This window comes from Echeneis naucrates, chromosome 19, assembly GCF_900963305.1.
Source record: "Echeneis naucrates chromosome 19, fEcheNa1.1, whole genome shotgun sequence".
NCBI classification, from domain to species: Eukaryota; Metazoa; Chordata; class Actinopteri; order Carangiformes; family Echeneidae; genus Echeneis; species Echeneis naucrates.
This window is the reverse complement of record NC_042529.1, coordinates 17817133-17842368: the sequence shown is the minus strand read 5'-3', so window position 1 is coordinate 17842368 and position 25236 is coordinate 17817133. Positions and strand designations below refer to the sequence as shown.

General features: G+C 44.4%; 1 protein-coding gene across 1 annotated transcript; it reads left to right on the top strand.

The window, feature by feature from the left end:
* Window positions 1-9546: 9546 nt before the first annotated feature.
* Window positions 9547-24640, top strand: bms1 (BMS1 ribosome biogenesis factor). Its single transcript, XM_029528519.1, has 23 exons — window positions 9547-9630; window positions 11120-11300; window positions 11548-11738; window positions 11984-12063; window positions 12183-12371; window positions 12456-12598; window positions 12684-12805; window positions 12958-13148; window positions 13587-13729; window positions 14750-15222; window positions 19094-19195; window positions 19389-19540; window positions 19624-19705; window positions 19912-19973; window positions 20298-20489; window positions 20606-20794; window positions 20935-21115; window positions 21560-21618; window positions 22246-22368; window positions 22556-22703; window positions 23547-23722; window positions 23916-24077; window positions 24244-24640. The coding sequence occupies exons 2-23, from the start codon at window positions 11128-11130 to the stop codon at window positions 24469-24471; spliced, it is 3561 nt and encodes a 1186-aa protein (XP_029384379.1). The 5' UTR covers window positions 9547-9630; window positions 11120-11127; the 3' UTR covers window positions 24472-24640.
* Window positions 24641-25236: the final 596 nt, after the last annotated feature.

Here is a 25236-nt window from a genome sequence, read left to right as displayed (position 1 = left end):
CCGCTTGTTCTTGAGAAAGAACAGCACCTAAGCCACCATGGCTTGCATCTACCTCCAAAATAAACGGAAGGGAGAAGTCAGCATAGGCCAACACAGGGGCTGTAGTGAGCTTTGTTTTCAAAGCCTCGAAACTCTGTTGGCATTCCCCAGTCCAACATTTGATAGCCCCACGCTCAGACCTCTTACCAGCCTGAGCGCGACCAGACTCAGCCACGGCCCTGTGCAGAGGGGCTGCCAGCTTTGCAAAGCCCTCTACAAAGCGACGGTAGTAACTGGCAAACCCCAAAAACGACCGTAGCTCTGAGACGGTGGTGGGAGTTGGCCAGTTGGCTACAACGTCAATTTTACTCGGGTCAGTGGAGACACCCTCACCAGAGATCACATGGCCCAAGTAACTTACTTCCTTTTTGAAGAAGGAACACTTGCTGAGCTTGGCCTTTAAGCCCTCAGCCTGGAGTCTCCCAAGCACCACTTTAAGCCGCTCTAGGTGTTGCTCTACTGAAGAAGAGAACACCACAATGTCGTCTAGATACAGCAAAAGAGACTGGCACTGCTGGTCACCAAAGATGCGCTGCATCAACCTCTGAAAGGTACTGGGGGCATTGCAAAGACCAAAAGGCATCCTGTTCCATTCGAACAAGCCAAAAGGTGTACAAAAGGCTGTCTTCGCCCGGTCGGCCTCAGTGACTGGCACCTGGTTGTACCCACTGGCAAGGTCCAGGGTAGAAAACCAACAGGCACCAGACAGAGCGTCAAGGGATTCGTCTATACGTGGTAGAGGAAAGGCATCCTTGCGGGTCTTAATATTAAGTTGCCTGTAGTCCACGCACATGCGCAGACTACCATCCTTTTTCCTCACCAGTACAATGGGGGATGCATAGGGACTGCTGCTTTCGCGGATTACCTGTGATGACAGCAGCTGGTTAATGTGTTCTTTCACAACCTCATAGTCTGAGGGTGGAATACGCCTATAGCGTTGCTTGACAGGAATGTCATCAACCAGGGGGATGTCATGCGAGATCAGGTCAGTACAACCTAAGTCTCCATCGTGAGACGCGAAGACACTGCTGTACTCTCCCAGGAGAGACTTTACCTGCTGCTGTTGTCCAGCTGAAAGAGCTGACAAGTCCAGGTCTTCTAGCTGTGATGGTACAGTAGGTGAAGCTGTATGGGAGGACATTGTAGCTACCCCAGTTGGTACCTCTGCAACTCCAGACGGGAGGCTGACAACATTAACAGTGTCCAACGTACCAACCACAATGCGGGGATACAACATCACATCCACAGACCCTACATTTACCACTGGTATGTAAGCTGTACCCCCACTAACCCGAACCAGGGCAGGAGAGGCAAGCAACCCCGCAGGCAAGCCAGAGTCCAAGGGCTCGAACAAAACTGTTGAGCCTGAAAACTGCTCAGAGCAAGTGGCTGCCACGATCTTCATGACACCACCAGGAATCCGCCAAGCTTTATTACCCCTGACTTTCACTCTCCCAGGGGTGTCCTGGGGGGCTGCGGTCATAGCCTGATGGCACCGCTGCAGTGCCTGCAACACAGGCCCTGGTGCCTCAGAGACACAAGGCTGTGAAAACAGTGCTGCACCATGTTGCCCAAAGAGCTCATGGTAGCACTTGCGGATCACATTCATCCCCAACACACCAGGCACTTGAGCGGGCACACCGCCCGGAGGGTCTCTTACGACTAACACTCCGCACCCAGGCATCACTTTGCCGCAAAGTTGCATTTCAAGCTCCAGGTAACCGATATAGGGGATTGCCAAACCGTTAGCAGCTCTAAGCTGTAACCAGTGACATGATCGGAGACGCTCCTGACCCCAAGGCTCAAAATACTGGTGGAAAAAGCTCTCAGAAACAGTGGATACCATGGAACCAGTATCCACTAAGCTAGGGACCTTTATACCACCCATATCCACATCTACATGGGGACAAGCCGAAATTAGCTTAGAAACATCTAAGTTACTTGAAACAACTTGTGAGCCAGTAGCGGCCCCACCCAAACTGTGGCTCTGCAGTTCGGTGGGTGCTAGTTTTCCGACCCCGATGCAGCATGAGGCCGCCTGTCAACATTGGATGGGAGCTGTGAATGAAACCGAGAACGAGAAGGAGCACGCCTACCATCACACTCCCTCGCAAAATGACCGGGCTGATTGCAGCGCCTACATATTACTGGGCCAGTACGAGATGGGCGACTGTGCGGCTGAAAATGCCGCAACTGAGCAATACTTGCAGTGAGCTGATCAAGTTGCCCCTGCTGACGCTTAAGCATTTCCCTCATCTCACATCTCAGACACTGGGGGTGAAGAGACAGCTTGCTGATGGCCACCCTGAACGCCATACTGGACACCAAACACCGTAGGGACCGAGTAACTGCGGCCCCGCACACCGCCAGGTAGGCCTTCACGCTCCCACCGGATTGCTTCTGCTCGAACCTCAAGCAAGGTGCTGTTAGGTTGTCTGCGCACTAACTGCTTGAGCTCACGCCGCAAGGAACTATCAGAAACATGCTCCGCAAATTGGTCTCGCAGGAGTGTGTCAGCATTCGGCATGTCCATAGGTGCACACTGCTTCACTTTCTCCATGAGGCCCATTAAAGCGAGGGAAAACTCCTGAAGAGTCTCTCCCTCCTGCTGCTTCCTAGAGAAGAAAGCCGCCTGCAGAGAAACATACGATTCTGCACAACCGTAAAGCTCCTTCAGAATGGCAAACACACTGTCCGGGTTCTCTCTCACTGTGCTAGAGCGATATTTTATCTCCTCTCTAGCCCCACCCTCCAGGTGATCAAACAGAAAAAATGCCTGGTCAGCTCGGGACAAATGCCGAGCCCTCATGCACGCCTGCACTTCCTCAATCCACTCACTCAACCCCATGCCAGTATTACCTCTAAAGACTGGACACTTCCTATCTCGAGGGACAAACACTAACCTCTCTGCTACAGGGACACTAGGACTAGAGGGGGCAATAGATGGCCCAGAAGAGGCAGGCGGTAAAGAACTAGGGCCAGCCTGTTCCTGTCTCAACCGGTCATTATCGGCCTTTAATTGGGCAATTAAGTCTCTAAGTTCCTGTACCTCTTCCGCCATAATGGCAATAACACTTACTGCACTAGGGTTACTAACCAGAGTGCAAAAGCACCCCAAAAGCCTAGTGTGCTTACACTACCCCCTTACCAGAACTGGCACGAAGCTCATCTGGGAACCGCTGCTGCCTTGTCTCTGTATGCCGCTCAGTTTTGCCTACAAAACAGATACTGTTAACACACCAGCACAAACAATAAAACACGGCAAGTACCACGAACACACGTCTCTGCTATTAGAGTAGATCCTGCCAACAACGCCAAGATGTGGCGGCGGGGGCTCGGAGGGGCAATTTAACCCAATACGTTTGACAGAATTACTTGTTGCACGACAACGCCACCCTGGGAATTTCACCCAGAGAGTTTTGATAAGGACACACAGGTACGTTCCACTGAAATGCTGGAGACGTGGTTCGTGGTATTAAACATATAGGTTTTATTGAGAAATCAGTTTAAAAATCAATAAAAATTAGTTATGCACGAAAAGAAAAATAAACTAACCAATCAGGGCAGAGGCTATGTAAAGAGTGACTGGGGAGTTTCCCCAAATTAAAGAAATCAGAGTGAATCACCCACACACACACACACACAGGAGTGACCACCACCAGGGACCACAGCACACCAAACGAAGGGGGGACACCACCACCAGTCACCACCACTGGCCTCTGACCCTGGAACAAAAAAAAAAAAATACAATTAACCAAATGCAATCACAGCAAATACCAAGTAATTAAATAATGGGCAGGTTAAATCAAAATAAAGTGTACAAAAAAATATTTTAAATACTTAAACACCGCCCAAAGAAATTAACACAAAACTACTAATTCAAAGAAAACAATCCAAGAAAACAAAAAAAGAATCACTACTCAAAAGAAACCAAAAGTAGTTATAAATTAACCCACTAAATCCAAATACATGACTTAATACAAGAAAACAGAATAGAAATAAATAAACGAAACTAAATAATCAACCCCAAATTAAACCCCATGCATCACTCATACAGGAAATCCTTAAAATTGTCACGGAGTCCTGGCTGGATCATAACATACCCGACGCGGCGATCCAGCTGGCGGGCCGCGCTGTTTACAGAGCCGACCGAACAGCAAACTCCGGTAAGAGCAAAGGAGGAGGACTTTGTGTATACATTGATAACCGATGGTGCACTAATGTGACTGTTAAAGACACCCACTGCTCTCCGGACATTGAATACATGATGCTGCAGTGCCGACCCTTTTTTCTGTGCAGAGAGTTCACATCGGTGGTAATTATTGCTGTCTACGTGCCTCCTCAAGCTAATGCTAAAGACTCCATGGAGATGCTACAGCTCTCCATCAACAAGCATTTAGCCGCGCAGGCAGACAGTGTAATTATCGTGGCAGGAGATTTTAACCACGCCAACCTAAAGTCTGTCCTGCCCAAATTCCACAAATATGTGAACTTTCCCACCAGAGAGAAAAACATTTTAGACCAGGTGTACTGCAACATCTCCAACGCATACAAAGCCAGCCCTTTGCCTCATCTGGGTCTCTCCGACCATCTGTCCCTCTCCTTCATCCCTGCGTACAAACCACTGATCTGTAGACAAAAAACAGCTACAAAGACAGTCAAAGTCTGGACTGAGGAAGCCACCGCAGCCCTGCAAGACTGCTTTGAGGTCACAGATTGGGGAGTTTTTGCAGAGGGGACAGACCTGAATGGCCACACATCTGCAGTACTGGACTACATCAGCTTTTGTACTGAGAATGTGACAGAGAGCAAAACTGTTAAAGTGTTCCCCAACCAGAAACCGTGGCTCAACAGTGAAGTGAAGACCCTGCTCAAAGCACGTGACACTGCTTTTAGATCTGGGGATCCACAAAGCTACAAAGATGCACGGAAGAATCTGCGGAGAGGAATTATAAAGGCCAAGCGCAGTTACCAGCAGCGCATAGAGGCCCACTTTTACAGCAACAACTCCAGAGGCATGTGGCAGGGGATTAAGACACTGACTGGCTACAATAACAACACAACAGCCACAATCTCATCAGACAGCACCCTCCCAGATACACTGAACCAGTTCTTCGCTCGCTTCGACCGTCACAGCGAGAACTCAGACACCCTCCCTGTCCCACCAACCAACAAAGACCTGCTCCAGCTGCAGCCACACCAGGTCAGGGCCACCCTGCGCAGAGTCAACGTGAGGAAAGCACCCGGCCCAGATGGTGTCCCCGGGCGCGTACTCAAGGCCTGCGCGGACCAGCTCGCAGAGGTATTCACCACCATCTTCAACCTCTCGCTTCTGCAGTCTGTGGTTCCTGCCTGCCTCAAATCAGCCACCATTGTTCCTATACCAAAGAGGAACACAGTGAACTGCCTGAACGACTACCGCCCGGTTGCTCTCACCCCCATCATCACTAAATGTTTTGAGAGACTTATACTCCCCTTCATCAGATCTGCCATCCCTGCTGACCTCGACCAACATCAGTTTGCATACAGAGCAAACAGGTCGACAGAGGATGCGGTCATAATGGCGACCCACACAGCCCTCACTCACCTGGACCAGAGCAACACCTACGTGAGGATGCTGTTTGTGGACTTCAGCTCAGCATTTAATACAGTTATCCCCCAGAAACTAGTTATGAAACTGAGCAACTTGGGCATCGGCAGTTCACTGTGTGCATGGTTATTGGACTTCCTCAGAAACAGACCCCAACGTGTCAGGATGGGAGATCGCACCTCTTCCACGCTCATCCTGAACACTGGAACACCACAGGGGTGTGTCCTCAGCCCTCTCCTATTCTCACTCTTCACCCACGACTGCTCCCCCATCCACCCCACAAACACCATTGTTAAGTTCGCGGACGACACCACCATTGTAGGACTGATTAAGAATAACAATGAGTCAGCCTACAGGGAGGAGGTCAAACACTTGACGGACTGGTGTTCCAATAACAACCTGGTCCTCAACACAGCCAAAACCAAGGAAATCATTTTGGATTTCAGGAAATCCAAAAAGACGGTGCTCCCCACCCTCTCCATTAAAGGAGAGGAGGTTGAGAGGGTGGAGAGCTTCAAGTTCCTTGGAGTACATATATCGGCCGACCTCACCTGGGCCGTCCACACTTCGTACCAGGTGAGGAAAGCCCACCAGCGTCTTTACTTCCTCAGGAAGCTAAAGCAGGCTCACCTCCCCCGCCCCCTGCTGGTTAACTTTTACAGGGCATCCATCGAGTCCATCCTGACCTACTGCTGTACAGTGTGGTCCACCAGCTGCACAGCCAAGGACAGGAAGGACCTGCAGCGGGTGGCGAGGACGGCGGAGACAATTATTGGGACCACACTTCCCCCCCTCAGAGACACTTACGCTGGCCGACTGAAAAAGAAGGCCAGAAACATCAGCACAGATCCCTTACACCCCGGTTATCCCCTATTCTGCCCCCTCCCCCATGGAAAGAGATACCGCTCTCTCAAAGCCAGAACTACAAGACTCATTAACAGCTTCTTCCCCCAGGCCGTCAAAGCCATCACCCCACCCCCACCCCCACCCAAAGACTGACAATGGCCACACTCACTACCAAGTGCAATATCCCTTCCCCCCCAAAGACACCTACCTGCTGTAAATAATGACATTGCCATAATGTAAACTCTTTTGCACTACAGTATACACTGTTTCCCGTATTTATCATACCCATTCCCATATTTATCATAACCATTCCCGTATTTATCATACCTTGGAAATACTTATTTTATATTTTATATTTTATATTGTTTTTATTGAGATATCGCGCTTTTGTGTTTTTCTTGTTTTTCTTTCTCGCTGCCATGTGGAGCTGCTAAGCATATTTTCACAGTTAATGTTGGTGACAATGTGAACAGTGACAATAAAGGATTCTATCTATTCTATTCTATTAAAAGTCAGGTCCAGGCGTCTGCCGTGGACGCGACCAAGTTGGTGCTGGTGACAGTAAGGAGTACAAGGTTGCCTGTCACCAAGCCACAGTCATTCAAATAAGCTGCGCAGTTAAGCCGGAGTCCGAGCCGACACACCACTACAGCCTGCGCAGGAGGCAACACTGCCGAAGTAGGAAAAGCAGCAGGAGAACAGTGCAGCCGAAGGGGACGAAGACAAAGCAGCAAAACTGGGGACAAAGCAGCAACCGGGAGGAGACAAAGCAGCAACCAGGAAGAAACAAAGCAACAGCCGCTCCAGAAGCCAGCGGTGACGGTAGTACTCGTCCGTGGCAGCCTCAGCCAGTTAGGGGGGTCCCTAATAACAGATAGGGTTAGCATGGCTAAGCTACCGATAGGATTGAGTGAGTGGATTAGAGAAGTGACTTACCGGAAGTGCGTCAAATGCTGACACAGAGCTAGAAAGAGAAACCCGCACAGTTAGTCGCCATCCCTCCAGACTCGACAGTCAGCAGAACCTGCAGAGCAAGCAGTGCCGCCGGACTGCTAGCAACACGGCTGACCCGGAAGTGAATCAGGGAGGTGCAGGAAGGGCAAGAGAACGCTGCCTCCTTTAAAGCATGACCAGGTAACGGCCGCCAGGTGTACCTAATTAATCACAGCGCCCTCTATACTGCTACATATATAACATTTTTCTTTGTACACAGGTATGTGAGCTCCCTTTTTTATTTGTGTGTAATTATATTATTTACTTTTGAATTTGTTTTGATATGATGTATAGTGTGATTTAATATCTCCATATTGTGTATGTTCATACAGCCATCGCTCTTAATCTGTGAAATAAATAAAAAGTTGCCGCTAATGGTTGGTGTATGAAGGACTGTATGGATGAATCTTGGATAACAGCAATCGCTTCAGGGTGTCGGGTCAGGGCAGTAATAATGTTCATCCATGCAGGATGAAGAGCCACTGTCAGGATGTTTATCATCTCTTCACTGCATAACAACTTTCTGCGCGCACGTGTGTGTGTGTGGTGTCTCATGGACTCACACACTGCTTGTGATCGCTCATCTGCGTCTCTCAATGAACCTCCATCAAGTGGAGCGGCTTCGTCGCTTACCAAAATCGCACTTTCGGTGAGTCCATTGACTTGTGTACTTAGCAGTAGCCATCCACATTTTCCTCCTGTCCCTGTTTTTGGAGCATTCCCATGCAGCACAGCATACCATGGTGAAGACTGTCAGGAATTGAGTTTTGTTTGTGTTCACATCCTGTCTTATTTTGAAAATCTTGTTCTTGTTCTGTTTCCCTCGTATTGATTGCCCTCCCTGCCCTAATGTGGTTCACCTTTGTCTTGCCTAGTCACTGTATTTAAGTCCTGTTTTCTGTTCAGTCAGTGTCAGATCCTTGTCGCTTGTTCACATTTTGACGTTGTTTCACTTTTGTCGTCGTTTGGTCTGCTTGCCTGGGTACCTGACTCCTGCCTGTTGTCTCTTCTTGTGTCTGTGCTTGTCTACCTGTCTTCCCTTCGTCTCAGTTATTTTAATTGAGTGTTAGTTTTTGGTTTTGTTCATTGTCCCTTTACCTGAGTTATTTATTATTTCTTTGCATTTAATGTATTTATTTTCACACCTACTTGGTTCTCGTGGCTCCTGCATTTGGGTCCTCATTCCACCACCACCCGTATTACCCCTGACAGAAGGAGCTGACCAGTTATTAGATTAGGTTAGATTAGATTTCCTTTATTGTCCCACAATGGGGAAATTCACATTGACCTTCCCTGCCCTAATGTGGTTCACTTTTGTCTTGTCTAGTCACTGTATTTAAGTCCTGTTTTTCTGTTTAGTCCGTGTCAGATCCTTGTCTCTCTGAGGACAACCACTCACACTCGCATTTAAAACCTACGGTCAATTCAGAATCGCCAGTTAACCTATAAATGCACGTCTTTGGACTGTGGGAGGAAACCCACGCAGACACGGGGAGAACATGCAAACTCCGCACAGAAAGGACCCAGAACCGAACCCGCGACCTTGTTATTGTGGGACGAAAGATATTTTTCTCCTGCTCCTAGTTGTGGCCATACACAAAGCGTTGACACCAGCTAATACATGGCTACTAAGAGCCCTGACATAATTTGAAAGTGCCACAATTTGAATTAATATTCAACATACTCCTAATTTGATAGAAAAAGACCTACATTTGACTTTTATTTGGAAAAAAGAAGCATAATGACATCAGAAAAGGAGATTTCTGAACTATCTTAAGTAAGACAAACGTCTGTCATAAGCCTCTTCACTTGCGGCCGATAAACCGGGAAGTAGTATTAAACATACCTAAACTTCCTGTTCTGGTTCTTATGTCCTATGAACAGCAAATAATGGTTGAAGTCGCTTTGTCATTGTACTTGTTTGCTATGTGTTATAAATAAAGTTGCATTGAATAAGATGATTAAAAAAATAAAACATGCACTTTATAGCATGCATCCCGTATGGTAAACTTAACATCACGGAGTGGAACCTTTTATTGTTTTGTTTCCACTCGGTTTACAATTAAGTGACTCCTCGTGTTACTTCCGGGCCGGAGGTTAGCTCACACACGTGAAAAGTGAAGACAACATTGTCACCGGGAGTCGATCGGCTCTATGTGCAGGTACGTGTGTGTAGCTTTTGTGTTGTGGGAACGCTGTTTTGTGTCTATTCGAGACTTTGCACCAAGTGCAGCCTGGATCTTGGACCCCCTTTTTGGGCACACAACCAGTGCCCTGACCTGAACTGTCCTGGTCCAGCTCTCCTGCAGCAGGAATGGCCAGTGATTTCCGATTAATCAGTAACTTCGATAAAATTCGAATCATTTAACGGTTGTTTGTCTCTACAAAGGGACCAGTTGTTATTTCTCTTGTTCTCAGCGACACCTGGAAATAACGTGTTACTCAGTATTACTTAATATGAAAAATACGGCTTTTGCTTTTCATATTTGTGCTTTACATGTGACGTTTCACGGCCATTTTAAACTTTGTAAAGCTTAAAGCCAGGGTCAAGCAGCGTTGATATCAACAGCTTCTGAATCGTTCAAGAGAAATAACCTGTATCTGTTCACAGCATTGATTTGGATAGAGAAGCTTAGTAGACCTATTGGCTCAATTAAAGACCCGAACAGCCTTGTCTGTATATTACGTCGGATGCTCAAGTGTGTGAGGAATGGGCGATCGATTAAAAGTCGCTGAGTTACCAATGATGTTCTGATAGTATTTTAGTTGGACTTGGACATCCCTATTCTGCAGCAGAACAATTAGCTCACCCCCAACTCACCAAAAGATTCCCCCGTCAGTTCCCCCTCAGGGCAATCCCTTTTCACCACAACTCAGTCTTAGCTCAGCGGAACCATTCATCCATTAGCTCTTAGCAGCAATGTTGTTGTTGTTGTTTTTTTTTTAAGTTGGGGGGGGGGTCTTTTTTTTAACCAATATAATTGAGCAATCGGAGCCAAAATTCATGGACTCTGTCGCAGCGTTTAAAACCAGGCTTAAACTTTCCTTTATGACAAAGCCTTCTTTGTGTTCTGTCCCTCTCGTCCTCTCTCTTTCAGTTACTGTACTACAGGTGCTGAATCATCTCTGCTCCATTTTCCTGCTCAGTACCTGCTGCTGCAAGAGTTACCATTAGATATCATGACACACTACTGCTTGCTTCTTAGTGCATATGTATAACTACTAGGTTGCAATCACTATATGTTTTCTTTGTATTTTCCATGGCATCTTCTCTCCTCCTGTTCTTTTTCTTTCTCCATCCCTCTACCAAGCCCCCCTTCATGCTTGCTCTCACTGCCTCTGCTACTCTCTCTCCCACTCTACCTTTCTCTTTCTTTCTTTCTTTCAATCCAACCAGTTGCCCTGAGCCTGGTTCAGACCAGCTCACCTCCATCTCACCCTTAGCTCCCGCAGCTCTCTTCTAGCTCAGATTTAGTTTCCTTCACCTCAACCTCAGTTTCCCCCAAGCTTCCCATAAGGCTTCCCATATGAGTAGACTATAGAGCATTGTGTTGTGTTGTACAGTGACATAGAAGCTTGTATGTTTTAGGCCTTTATTAACATGGAACCACTGTTGCTGTGGCATGATGTGCTGCCTGTTTTGTGCTGCAGTGGACAGAATGGATAAAAAGGTGAAGGAACAGAAGAGACATCAGCAGAAGCACAGTGGACCAAAGGCAGAGAGGAAAAAGCTCAAAAAACAGGGAGGCTCAACAGAAGAGGATGAACGCAAACGCAACCCCAGAGCCTTTGCAGTGCAGTCTGCTGTCCGCATGGCCAAGATGTTCCACAGGTCAGCTGATGCCTCTCCTACATGCCCAACAAACAAACCTCCTACAAACCAATTAATCAATTACCACAATGATCAAGATCAGTTCACCATAAACATGATTAGTCAAGGAAACAGAATGATACTCAACAGATTACAAATGATTCAACAGTACTGATAAAATCAAAAATAACTTCCCTATCAGGACCAGTCCAAATTACCTTTTTACCTGACCTTTTAATTAACTAATTTTGTCTGTATTTTACTTCAGGTCCCAGGACATAAAGACCAAAAAACATCACATCCCGCTTGTGGACCGAACCCCTGTAGAACCTCCGCCAGTTGTGATTGTAGTTGTCGGGCCCCCCAAGGTTGGAAAGAGCACCCTTATCCGTTGCCTGATCAAAAACTTCACCCGGCAAAAGCTGGGGGACGTATGTGGACCAGTGACTATCGTGTCTGGTGAGTGATCCACCTTTTCAGTACACTTAGTGAAGCCGCTCTTCAGCTTCCTTTGCACCAGTGCCAAAGAAATTCACCACAGTCTTAGATTTAAAATTCAGGTGTGTAGTGATGTCCAGAGAGACCAAATGTAGTAGATGTTTCGTCAGCATTCTGGCAACCTCTTATCAAAGTGCTCCACGTTCCCAGATATTCCCTTACACTTAAGAACTGCTACAACTTCACCGCCTGCTTCTCTCCTTCAGGAAAGAAGCGCCGCCTCACCTTCATGGAATGTAACAATGACATAAACACTATGATTGACCTTGCCAAAGTAGCTGACCTGGTGAGTTCTCATATGTGATGAGGGAGATGTGAAGCAGCCTCAAATTAATCTCAAACAGTAAATGACGATGAGGACGTATCATTGATGACTTGTTGACTTATTGTGTTTTCTCTCTCCAGGTGTTGATGTTGATTGATGCCAGCTTTGGCTTTGAGATGGAGACGTTTGAGTTTCTCAACATCTGTCAAGTACACGGCTCTCCTCGTATAATGGGCGTGCTGACACATCTTGACTCTTTCAAGAACAACAAGGCTTTGAGGAAGACCAAGAAAAACCTCAAACATCGCTTCTGGACTGAGGTCTACCAGGTAAACATGGGCCCCTCTTGTCCCTGAGCTCATTCACACCACACTTGTGGTTGTTGTTCTAGGTATGTTGTGTTCAAATCCCAGGGTGCCAAGCTCTTCTATTTGTCTGGGATGGTGTATGACGAATATCAGAGCCAGGAGGTGAAGAACCTGGGTCGTTTCATCTCTGTCATGAAGTTCCGTCCTCTGGTGTGGCAGACTTCCCATCCTTACGTGTTGGTTGACCGGTAAGTGGGGGAGGGACAGTTTATACTCTACTACCCATCTGTTGGTGTAACGCTTGTCTCAGTTTTCCTTTCTGCACTTGCACAGCATGGAGGATTTGACTGACCCTGAGAGGCTGAGGACAGACCCCAAGTGTGACCGGACTGTGTCGCTCTATGGCTACTTGAGAGGGACATATTTGAAAAATAAAGGCCAGGTCCATGTCCCAGGTGCAACCTTAGCTTCTTACCCTTTTTTTGTGTGCAGAGATGTTTTTCCAGTGGAGGGGTTGGTGTTCACATGTTGGTGTAGGAGAACCTGGTCTACAGTAGTTCTTTCAGTGTTTTCCTGAGAAGTGTGAGACATGTTGTGTTCTCTGCAGGTGTTGGGGACTTTCAGGTCGCAGATGTGAACTTCCTGCCTGATCCATGTCCTCTGCCAGATGCTCAGAAGAAGAGAGCACTCAACGAGAAGGAGCGCCTGCTGTATGCACCTATGGCAGGGGTTGGGGGGGTTGTGTACGACAAAGATGCTGTATACATCGACCTCCCTGCTAACCATGTCAATCAGCAGGTGTGCGCTTGTGTGTGTGTGTGTGTGTGTGCTTGTGTGTGTGCTTTGTGTATAAACTTGTTCTCCTTGTGGGACTATGTAATTTTTACCAAAAAATATAATTTTGGTTCTGGCATTGGTTTTGCATTTAAAGCAAGCTATATTTTTGAAGTAGACCTTATTTTAGGTCTACACTTTTGAAATAAATCAAATCAAAGAGGTAAGTTCATAAAGTTAATTTCATTCATTTGATTCCCAATCAAGATAGGTTAGTGAGAACTGCTTTACATCATTAATATGGACCTAGAAAACAGTTGTGAGAAGAGCTTTAAACTTGTAATGAAACATGCTATTATCCTCTTAGCTGCTGAAAATTTGTGATTTAAAATAATGAATACTTTTGACAGCCTTAGTTAAAATAAATTGTGCCTACTGTGTGTTCTTCATTGTGTGCTATAGGAGGAAGTGCAACCCACTACAGAGCTGGTCCAATCTCTTATCGATGCACACTCCACTCTGGATGCAAAGATGGCTGCTAGTAAAGTGTCTCTTTTTAGCAACTCCACCACCCTGGACCCCTTAGTGTTCGACCAGCAGAGCAGGTGAGAGACCGTTCAGCCCCTGTCTCTCCTTTTTCTTTACTACAATTACAAATGAAGCTAAAGTTAGCTCAGTTTATATATATCGTAGACGGTGTTCACTCTTAATGTGACTGAATGTGTCTCATCATCCTGCTCAGTGTGTTAGCTGATGATTAAGACAAGTTCTAGTCTCTATTTAAGGTTGACCGATTTTATTTATTTATTTATTTTTTATAAACATCAGCCTTAACTGATGTCCGATATGTGCTGCAGATTTTTTTTATTTTATTTTTTTGGCCGATACTTGTAGCTGATATTGCTTTTTCTCCCTCCATTAACAAGATAAAAATGACACAATGATAACAAATGTTACACCAGTCTCAATTTAACCAAAAAACGAAACATTTAAGAACAAAGCTAACATATTAACAGTTACATAGCAAGCAGTGAAGGACATTTAAATATATAACAATAGAAACAATTTTAACACTGAAACATTTGAACGCTTAAATTGCACTTCATCTAGCAGCATGAGGCTCTTGTCTTGCAAATGACCTTCCTCAAAAATTTGTAAACAGCAATACAAAAAATAAATAAAAAGAAATGTCAATAATCTGAACCTGAGTATTTTTCAACCCAGCAACCCCTCATTAAAGGTTCTTAATAGTCCCAGTTTAAGAGCTGCAGGTTGTAAACCAGCATCTCAACACAGGGCTGCATGAATGCGCTAATCAGGACAGAAAAACAAAACAAAAAAAAAACCCCACAGTAGATGGGCGAATGCACCCGTGCATCAGCCAATGCTGATACACGCAAAAAGCGCAAATATTGGCTGGCTGATGTATCGGTCGATCCTTAGTCTCCAAATGTCCTGATTTCTAAATGTTCCAGGTGCATAATGTTCAAGTCTCATAATGTTCCGGTCTCCAAATATTCTATACCCATAATGTAACCTCTTTAAATGTTCTAGACAATAATACTCTAGAGCTGCCAGTCTGTGAATGTTCTAGTTCATAAATGTTATACTACTACTTGTGTCAGAGAAAAGGATTGCCCCCGAGAGGAATGGATTTGGGATCCCAGCACGCAAAGAGAGAGGAGGGCAGTGATCTTCACTGAGAAGGAGGATTTTGATGAAGACAGCGGTTCCAGTGATGATGAAGACACTGACCAGGAGGAGGAAGAGGATGTGGACCAGACTCACCTTTCCACATTTCTCAGAAAGGCAAGAGCTGGGTGTGAAGGCACAGAAAAGAGTACTTTAGATGGCAGACCGCCAGTAAAGAAACAGAAGCTAGACGAGCAGAGTGAGGAATGGGAAATGTCTACTGAGCTGTTGGCTTTTGCTGACAGTGAAGACGACTTGGAGATGAGTGAGGAGGAGAAAGACAAAAAGAAGGAAGCTGGAAGAGAAGGAGACTCTGGGCACTCTTCTGTGGAGGAAGAAGATCAGAGTGATGATGAAGCGGAGGAAGATGTTGCTGCAGCTGAAGCTTCAGTGGAAGGAGAACCAGGTGAGTACAAAATTGCATGTCTGCTGTGGAACTGTGATGACAAGTCAGCCAGGTTCCATATCTTACGGCAACGAAAGACACACATGCAAACATTAAAAAAACAAAAATTCAGGAACATAAGGATAATGAACCCAGCTGGGATGTGAGCATTTGTTCAAACTTCCCTGAGTGAGGGTTTGTAGTTCCTTTTGTTTAAAAAATAAATAAATAAATAAATAAATAAAAATCATGCTGTACACATTCATTCAACAAACATTTGATTGAGGTTCTTTATTACTATCATCTTCAGAGTCACCTTTAGGACGATTGTCTTGGTTGTAGATTTTTGAAGTAATTTCACTTCATCCAAGAGGCTTTTTCAGTTGATTTCAGAACTATGGAAAGAATCAGAGAACTATGACCCTTTTACTGATTACATCTTATCAGGTATAGTTTTACTTTCCGCCCAAATACATGGCCATAGGTGTTCCAATGATGGTGTCTGGTTGTATGACAACATTTACGGGCTGAGAATCATCCTGCACCACAAAACCAACTCCTGTCATTGTAACATTGTCACTGTAACAGCCATAATAAAATATATATTGGTAGAGTAACTTTTTTTTTTTTTAAAGCTCTGAACAAATAAAAAAAATGGCATCTACATACCAGCTGTTCAAGAAGTCACTTGAAGAATTACTAACCCTAATGCTATCTTCTTGTTTACTTATGATGCAACTTCCTTTCTTTGAAAGGATTAGGGTTAGGATTAGGTTACCCAAACATTAAAGTCCCAAAGTGGTTGACAGGTGTGAGTACACTCCTCACCTTTCAGCCACAATGTTGTATCTTCTCAAGGACCAGCACTTTTGAACTGAAATTTGAATATAACTTAGCAGTATAGATTTATCATCCACTGAAAACACAGCCATAATTGTCTAAATAGCTAGCAACCCAAATGAGTACACTTCAGTGAACATGTCCAAATTATGCCTAATGTGTCAATATTTTGTTTGTGCGTCACTGTTATCCAGTACTGCATTAATTCAATTGGGCATGGAATTCACCAGAACTGCACAGGTTGTTATTGGAATCCTCTTACACACCTCCATGATGACATCACAGGTCTGGTGGATTTTACACATCTTGATCTTCCACCTTCCATTTAAGGATGCTCCACAGCTGCTTAGTTGGGTTCAGGTCTGGAGATGTACTTTGCCATTCTATGACTTCGCCTTCAAGGCAATTGCCATCTTGGAGGCATCCTGGATGCCATCCAGGCTGACCTCCCTCCTTTTTTTTTTTTTAAAGACAGACTTCTTGATATGACACAGCTGAAGAATGAAACTCTTTGGCTGCCCCATGTAATCCATATTCCAAGTGGAATCTGTCTTGGAAAACCCTTGTATGACCTAGGTCACAGTGCTGTATCCAGTTTCAGGGTGTTGCCATTCTTCTGATGGCCTAGGCCATCTTAATGAAAAGAATTCTATTCTGCACATCTTCAGACAGTTCTTTGCCAATAATTATGTCATGTTAAACATCCAGTGGCGAGTATGAGAGTATTGTACCAAAAGCACCAAATTTATCAGGTCTAATACATGATACAAAAATTTGTATGGTCTAGTCAAGCAGGTGAAAAAAAATTAACATGAACAACAGCACAGGTGGCTTTGCATCTTTGAATGGCATGTACAGGTATCACTAGGGGTGTTCTCACTTGTGTTGCCAGCTATTTAGGCAATGGCTGAATGTTGAGTAGTTTTCAGCAGATAGTAACTATACACTGCTATATAAGATGGGCACTACTCTAAATTATATCCAAGTTTAATTTCTGCAGTGTTGTCCCTTGAGAAGATAAAATAAATGGGCTGCTGAAACGTGAGGGTTGTACTCCCTTTAGTGAGCTGCTATAGAGGGTTAGGGTTAGGTGCACTATGGTAAGAATTCAAGTCGGGAGAGGCACTATGGGAAGAATGAAAGCCAGCAGAGGTCGTGTGATGTGTTGGCAAATGTTCTGCAGGGAAACCTCGGGTCCTACCATCCATGTGGATGTTACTTTTGACAACTATCTAAGCATTGTTCCAGACCATTTACATCCTTTCTTGGAAACAGTAGTCCAGTGGCTGTGGCCTCTTTACACAGTATAATGCACCATGCCACAGAGCAAAAACGCTTTGGGAATGATTAATGGAGCACAACAAGTAGAGGTGTTGACCTGGCCTCCAAATTCCCCAAATCTTAATCCAATCAACCATTGGACAAATAAGTCGCATCCATGGAGGCCCCACCTTGCAATTTAGAGGAATTAAAGGATCTGCTGCTTACATCTTGGTAGCAGATACCACTGTAGAACTTCAGGGGTACAGGGGGGTCCATGCCTTTACAGGTCAAGGCGATTGTGGTTGCAAAAGGGGACCAACACAATTTTAGGCAGGTGGTCATAATGTAATCAATCAATCAATCAATCAAACTTTATTTGTATAGCACTTTTCATGCTAGTGGCAGCTTAAGGTGCTTCACATAATAAAAACAAGGAAACAAGGATCCAAAATAGGAAAATATACATTCACATATTCATTCAGAATTTTAAAACATTGGAAATCAAAGGCATTGGGGAAACACTATCTTGCACTCAATTGTTTGCAGTAGGGGAAAACACTAGAGCAAGTAGAGGTAAATAAAATAAATGAGAAAGTTGGTTAAGAATGGATAAAATCGATAAGTGCAGTAAAATAGAGTAGGAAGGAGTTGGTTAAAGGAGTTAAGAGTTAAAATAAATAAACATAATAAAAAACAAGTAAAGTAGATTAAGAATAATAAGATTTAGCTAAAGGCCAGGCTAAAGAGGTAGGTCTTCAGTTTGCGTTTAAAAACATCTATATTCTCTGCTCTCCTCAGGTCTTCAGGCAGTCTGTTCCATAGGTGTGGGCCGTAATGATAAAATGAGGCCTCACCATATGTTTAGTTGTTGACTTTGGGAATAATCCAAAGGCCGCTGTCCAAAGACCTGAGAGTTCTGGAGGGCTCATATGTTAAAAGCAAATCAGGTAAATAACTGGGACTGAGACCATTAAGAGTCTTAAAAACTATTAAAAGATGGCTAGGTAGCAGGTAGCCAGTGCAGAGACTTTAAAATTGGTGTAATGCGGGCTCTCCCTCTGGTCCTTGTTAAGACACGTGCAGTTGAGTTCTGCAGTAGCTGTAGTGGGGCGGTGGTTTTCTTGAGAGACCAGAGAGAAGAGTGTTACCATAGTCAATTCTACAAGTGATAAAAGCATGCATTAATGTCTCTGTGTTGGCTTGCGATTTAAAAACAGCTGCACTCTGGCAATATTCTTAAGATGATAAAAACCAGTCTTGGTTATGTTTTTGACATGTGGATTAAAACTTAGTTTTGAATCTAAAATGACACCAAGGTTTTTAACCTGCTCAGATGTGTTAAAAGGGCTTAGAGTTTAAAATGGAGTTTCTCTCTGTGTGCTTCAGGACTGATGATGAGCACCTCTGTTTAGTCCTGGTTTAGTTGCAAAAATTTTGCTGTCATCCACGATTTTATGTCTAAAATACATTTTAAAAAGGTGTCTATAGCAGTGTCATCAGGAGACATGGCTATATACTGTGTGTGTGCGTGTGCGCGCGTGTGTGTGCGTGTGTGCGCGCATACACTTGCATGCATGCACACGCGCATTTCCCCCACTTACCCCTGTGGGTGGAGTTTTTGTGATTCTTCCTTCCTCCTTCATGGTGAGATTAATCTTACTTTTTACTCGTGTGAAATGTACTGAAACAGTGAACCCTCTGAATGAGGAATGCAGGAATTGAATACATTGTGTAACGGTTGAGCTGTTTTCACTTTAAGAACCATTTTTTCTCTTTCCTCTGTCCTTAGGTGCTCTGAGGTGGAAGGATAATCTGCATAAGAAAGCATCAGAAGCATTTCAAAGGCAACAAGAAGCTGCTCCAAATTTGAGAAAACTGGTTTATGGTTCAGGTATAATTGTCTCTGTACCCACAAGCTTCAGGGTGTGGTTCTATGAACACAGTTTGCACATTTCTTCCTGTAGAGTCCTGATCTGTAAGAAGAGGAAGAAGTGCTATTGCTCTGAAAACTAAGGCAGCAGTAGCACGAGGTGAGATGCAATCAGCACACCTACATGTAATAACCTGCTATCTGGTCTCTACAGTTGTCGAGGCAGATGATTCTGAGGAGGTGGAGGAGGAGTTGGGGGGGCTGTTTCGTGTCAGTCATCCTCAAAAGAAGAAAAGAGTCATAGCAAACTATGTAGACTGTTCCCGTTTCAACCCCGACACCTCTCACAACTGGGACCTGGAGGAGGTGACATAATTTCTAACCTTGTTCTGTGTGTTCATGTGAAAAGAATTTGACATTATCATTACACCCTGTGTTGATTCTTCCAGATGTTAAGCTCCATCAGGGACTGCTTTGTGACGGGGAAATGGGAGGAAGACCAAGATGCAGCAGCATTACTGAAGGAGGATGGTAAAAAAGAGGGCTGATATTTGAAAGGTTCACTGAGAATAAGTGGGTCGTCAGTGGTGTGTGCAACCTGAATGACTGCTGTGGTCGTTTAGGGCAGAATGAACCTGTTGCGTTGTTGAAGTCCTTCCTTTAAAGCGGGTTGGAGCGGAGCATTGTTTTTGTGTTTAAAGCCCTCAGTCCTTGTTGTTTCATGATTCTTTGTCCAGAGAAGCTGTTTGGAGAGTTTGAGGATTTGGAAACGGGTGAAGTCCACCAGGGTCTGGCTGAGGTACATTCGCTCACTGCTTTCTTTCACTGTGTATTGGTATGGACTGGTCTATGTCAGCTTCAATGTGGTCAGTGGTTGGTTAGCTTGAATGCAGTTGTTACCCTCTGACCCAAACTGAGGCTGAGGCCTAGCCCTTCTGTCAGGGGCTTCAGGGTTTAATGTTCAAATACCTGACAAGTTGTTATGCAGATAGAGTTGCAGAGGAGTAACAAGTTTGTTTGTGTGTTTTTTTTTTTTTTTCTCTCTTTAATGTTGCTGTCAACTTCTATCATATTTTAATATGGTTAGTCTCGTGAGCGGTTTGATATATTTTCTTGTTCCCAGGAGAATAGTGGAGAGGAGGATGCAGTTCATGATGCTGAGGACAGTCTTGTAAAGGTGGATCTTGAGGAGGTGCAGAAGAAAAAGCGGTTGGAGAAGAAGCGCAGACTCAAGGAGCGGTTTGATGCAGAGTATGACGATGGAGATGCTACTTACTTTGATGACCTGAAGGAGGAGATGCAAAAGCAGGCCGAGGTCCAAGACTGTTTTACATATTTACATCTACTACGCTGCCATTTGACGAGTTTGTGGTCACTGTGATCTTGGGGTTGTTGATTCAGTGTCTGTATATGCTGTCTTTCTGTCCTCAGGTGAACAGGGCAGAGTTTAAGGATGAGGATGATGAGACCCGAGTGCAGTACGAAGGCTTTCGGCCAGGAATGTACATCAGATTAGAAATTTCGTCTGTCCCCTGTGAATTTGTCATCAACTTTGATCCCCACTACCCCATTATCATAGGAGGTCTGGGTTCTAGTGAAGGCAACATAGGATACCTGCAGGTATGTGCAATGATTTGTAGCTACTGACGCATGGATCCTTTCAAGGAACACTGTGTGTTCCGACTGCTGGAATCATACTACCCTATCATCTGTCTCTGTCTGTGTGTCTGTCTGTCTCTGTCTGTCTGTCTCTGTGTCAGATGCGACTGAAAAAACATCGTTGGTATGAACGCATCCTAAAGACACGGGACCCCCTCATCCTGTCCTTGGGATGGAGGCGCTTCCAGACCATCCCCCTCTACCACATTGAGGATCACAATGGACGCCACCGCCTGCTTAAATACACGCCGCAACACATGCATTGTGGAGCGTCCATCTGGGGTGAGCTACAGCTGTAGCCTCTGGCTGCTGGTGTGTGTTAGCAGTATCACACAACGATAATGAGAGGCATAGTACATAGTATTCCATATTTCACATCAGAACATATCCACGGAGTATTATTATAGGACACACTAAGTCCTTTGAGGGAGACTTGAACCATATGAGAGTCAATCCAGAGCTCATTTTGGTTTGTGAACTGGTCTATGAGTATTCAATGATTCATGGCATAGAGAGTCACACTGAGAGAAGCAGACAGGTGGGACCCCAAATCTCAAGTTGTTTTTTCTGGATCAGAGACCAGATTTGAGTCAATTTAAGACCTGTGATTCATTAGAACGGGCTTCCTAAAACAAATGGTGAATTTCTTGCTCTGCAACTTGTCTCAAGTTCGAGTCTGCTCCACGCTCCTGATGATAAATGTTTCTCTCTCTTCTCTCATTAAAGGTCCTATCACACCTCAGGGCACTGGGTTCCTAGCAGTGCAGTCAGTAGCAGGAATGAAAGTGAGTCTTATACAGTGTTCCAAATTGCAGACTTCTGTCAGCACATTTCTATAAAGCACACTGTGTACAGTATGTGCTCACATGGGAAGTATACTAATTCTGACAGGTTAGTGTTGTCTAAAATGGATTAATAGTACTACTGCTGTTGCACGGTTACCGGAAATGACAGCAATGGTTCATCTTTGCTTTTTAGCGGATTGCAACTGAGCGGACCATTCACAAATTTCAATTAATTGTTGTAAAAAAATTCTGTGTGGACATGATGGCACCATATGCGCTGTCAACATTTCCACCTCTTTTTGCTGGCTGAATATGTACTGGTATGTTGACAATTTATTATAACAAGAAGCATTTAAGGTAGGAGGGCAGGAGGCGTCTCGACTCTTCCACTATATAGTGAAGATGGTGACCATTCAGTGCAAACAGCATCCATCATTCCATCTAACATTTTGACTGCACTGAGTGCAACATCCAAGCATTTGTAGTGCACTGTTTGCACTTATGCAAACAAAATATGAAGTGTGTGTACAGAAGTAGGTGAACGCAACCTTTCGCTCGTTATTGCTGTTTGAATTATTATTGTTTTGTTTTTTTGGTTAACCTTGAATTCCTGTGTTCTCTCTGCAGGCTAACTTCCGTATCGCAGCCACAGGTGTGATCCTGGATCTTGATAAATCAGTGATTGTAATGAAAAAACTCAAGCTCATTGGGTACCCCTACAAAATCTTCAAGAACACATGCTTCGTTAAGGTAGGGGCCTACAGCCTAGTGTGACTCTAATCTGCAGCACAGTCAAGGTTACATGTTTGTTTCCTCTCAGGAGAAAAGTCCTTTGGGTTTGCAGAGCTGTCACATGAAGATAGAGCCATGGCATGGCATTGGTTAACACAGGATGGAGACCTATTTAATACTCTCTTCATGACTTCTCTGCTCACAGGGTATGTTCAACACAGTGCTGGAGGTAGCCAAATTTGAAGGAGCTTCTGTACGAACAGTGTCAGGGGTTAGAGGGCAGATCAAGAAGGCATTGTCTGCACCACCAGGATCCTACAGAGCCACCTTTGAAGACCGCCTGCTCATGAGTGGTAAGTGCCTGCTGTATAGTGTTGCTTCCTGTCAATATTGGTAAATCTATCAACTGGATACATGAATAATGTTGGCTGTTAAACTCAGATGCATGTCATGGGCAACATATGGTTGCCTGCACCTCCCGCCCAATAAGAGTTTCCGCAACCCGGAAACGGGTAAGTGGTACAAAATGAATGAATGTGTGGACTGTTGATCTCTTCTGCATCATTCATTGAATGCATATGCAGCACCACTTTTCATCACTCCTCATGGCTGCGGGGATGTGAGCACTATTTTGAGCTGATTGCTCAGTATGTTGGCACTATCTGTACTACAGACATGAGGAAGCTGCTCAATAAGTTTTTAGAGACTGTTGCATTGGCTAATTCAATTCAACCTAACCCAAACAGAAAGATCTAAAGTCAGCTCTTTCTTTGTGGTACTGAACAGTCTTATTCAACAAATTGACAAATGCTGATAGTGCAGGTGAGAGTATACATGTCCAAAGTCAGTTTGAACACTGGACATGGAACTATAGGTGTGGAAGCAGAATGTTACTTCATCATGTGGGTTAGAACAAATCAGCAGCTAAGAAATTAGTTTGTTCTCCTTCAGTTTATTCATACAAAGGGACAATAAAATTATGTAATATTTAATTATATGAAGCCCATAAACATTTGCTGTAGTTTAGCTCAAACTGTATACATTTGTTTTGGTGTCATAACCACTGACCTTTGACCGAGTGACACTGGGATCAGTTCATGTGGGATTGATTGTAGGGGTTGGAAAGATGCCCATTGTCTTCTTCAAGAGTCATTTTTGTTTATCTATATACTTGTCTGTGTTTGACTATTATGCAGATATTGTGTTCCTGCGCTCCTGGTATCCAGTATCTGTTCCTCAGCTCTACAACCCTGTTACCTCTCTGCTGCTGCCTGTTGGTCAGAAGGACAGTTGGGGGGGCATGAGGACACTGGGGCAGCTCAAACATGACCTGGGCATTCGCAGCAAACCCAGCATGGATTCTTTGTACAAGGTAGACTCAATCTGGTTTACCTATTACCAGCTGATGTAATGGATTCAAATAATGATAAACTTTAACCATTTTTACTGAATTCAGGTATTCTACCAAATGATAAACTGAATAAGTACAATTTATAGCTAGTATTCGTTATACATGATTACACAAAGCCTTTTTCCTGTCTTGTCCTGACATGTGTTCCCTTCAGCCAGTAACTCGAGCTCAAAGGCACTTCAACCCCCTCCACATTCCCAAGGAGCTGCAAAAGGCCCTGCCTTTCAAGAGCAAACCCAAACAGCAGCAATGCAAAGGAAAAACACCCAGAGACCTGCAACGCCCAAGTGTGATTAGAGAGCCCTACGAGAGGAAGGTGGGAAAAGTCTGGACTCTTGGTCCTGCAGCTGAGGAATCTTTATTAAAAAAAAATAAAATAAAAAACAGCAATTTTCTTGTGCACTATATTTTCCTATAGGATAACTTTGTACAACTCTGCAGAGAAACATGAGTTCATGTTTGTTTTTGTCTGGTTCCTTTAGGTTGCAGCCCTGCTCCATGCTCTGAGCACAGTTCACAACCATAAGAGAAAGAAAGCCCACATGGTGCAACATGGAAAACACAAAGAGTTCCTGCAGCAGAAGGAAAAACAGGAGGAGGCTAAGATGAGGAGACAAAAGGAGGCACGGAAAAAGCTGTACCGCGTCATGGGCCAGATGGAACAGAAGAAACACAGATCCAGTCTAAAGGGGGCACCACAAGATGTCTGACTATCTGGACTATTTACACCAACCTTTGTCTCTGGGTCTTTGGACTTGTTTTCGTAACTAGGTTACTTTGACTCTATTTTTCCTAATGTCTACAAATGATTATCTGCTGTAAAGAAGAACATTATTTACTTTTGGAGCTTGTTTTAATAAATATAATGATCAAAACACAGATGGTGGTGCTGATCCTGTTTCTTCGCTCCGTTATTATCACTCCTATTTTGGAGAAGACAGAGAGATTTCTCTCTAAGGGGACTGATAATACAATACAGTCTATGTGCTATCACATGTGTAAGATGTGTAAGGCAGACTGAGCCCTTGGTCTCCCAGCAGCGCAGTGGGTGTGCACTTCTCTGGATAATGGACTCCTCAACTTTCCAGCGTGTTGTGTCTTGTCTTTTGTCATTTCATTATCATACACCAATCTAAACCAAAATAGTAAGCCTACTGCTGCGGTAATATTGTCATACCTAGTGGATTAGTGGTGAATGTGTCCCCCATAAACAAATGAAAAGTGGGAATTTATAAGTCAAATGTAGGGGTCTGGAGGTACCTACTGTTTGCGAATAGACCTAACAGGTTAACCTTTTTGTCATACAGACACAGTGTGACGAGAAATTCAGCCAATCATGCTTGTTGTTCTGAGAACGTCACTCGCTTGTCTTACGCCCAACAAAGCATGATTGGCTGGGACCAATGATCAAATTGTCAAAAGATTCAAAAGAGACATTGATGTGAAATGCACTTTCTGTTCTGTAAATATTGAAA

Excerpts from the sequence above, each read along its gene's own strand:
- bms1 (XM_029528519.1), top strand. The coding sequence starts at position 11,128 with ATGGATAAAAAGGTGAAGGAACAGAAGAGACATCAGCAGAAGCACAGT. Across the intron at positions 12,372-12,455 it reads TCTGGACTGAGGTCTACCAG|GGTGCCAAGCTCTTCTATTT; the intron begins GTAAACATGGGC and ends TTCAAATCCCAG. Across the intron at positions 22,704-23,546 it reads AGACCGCCTGCTCATGAGTG|ATATTGTGTTCCTGCGCTCC; the intron begins GTAAGTGCCTGC and ends ACTATTATGCAG.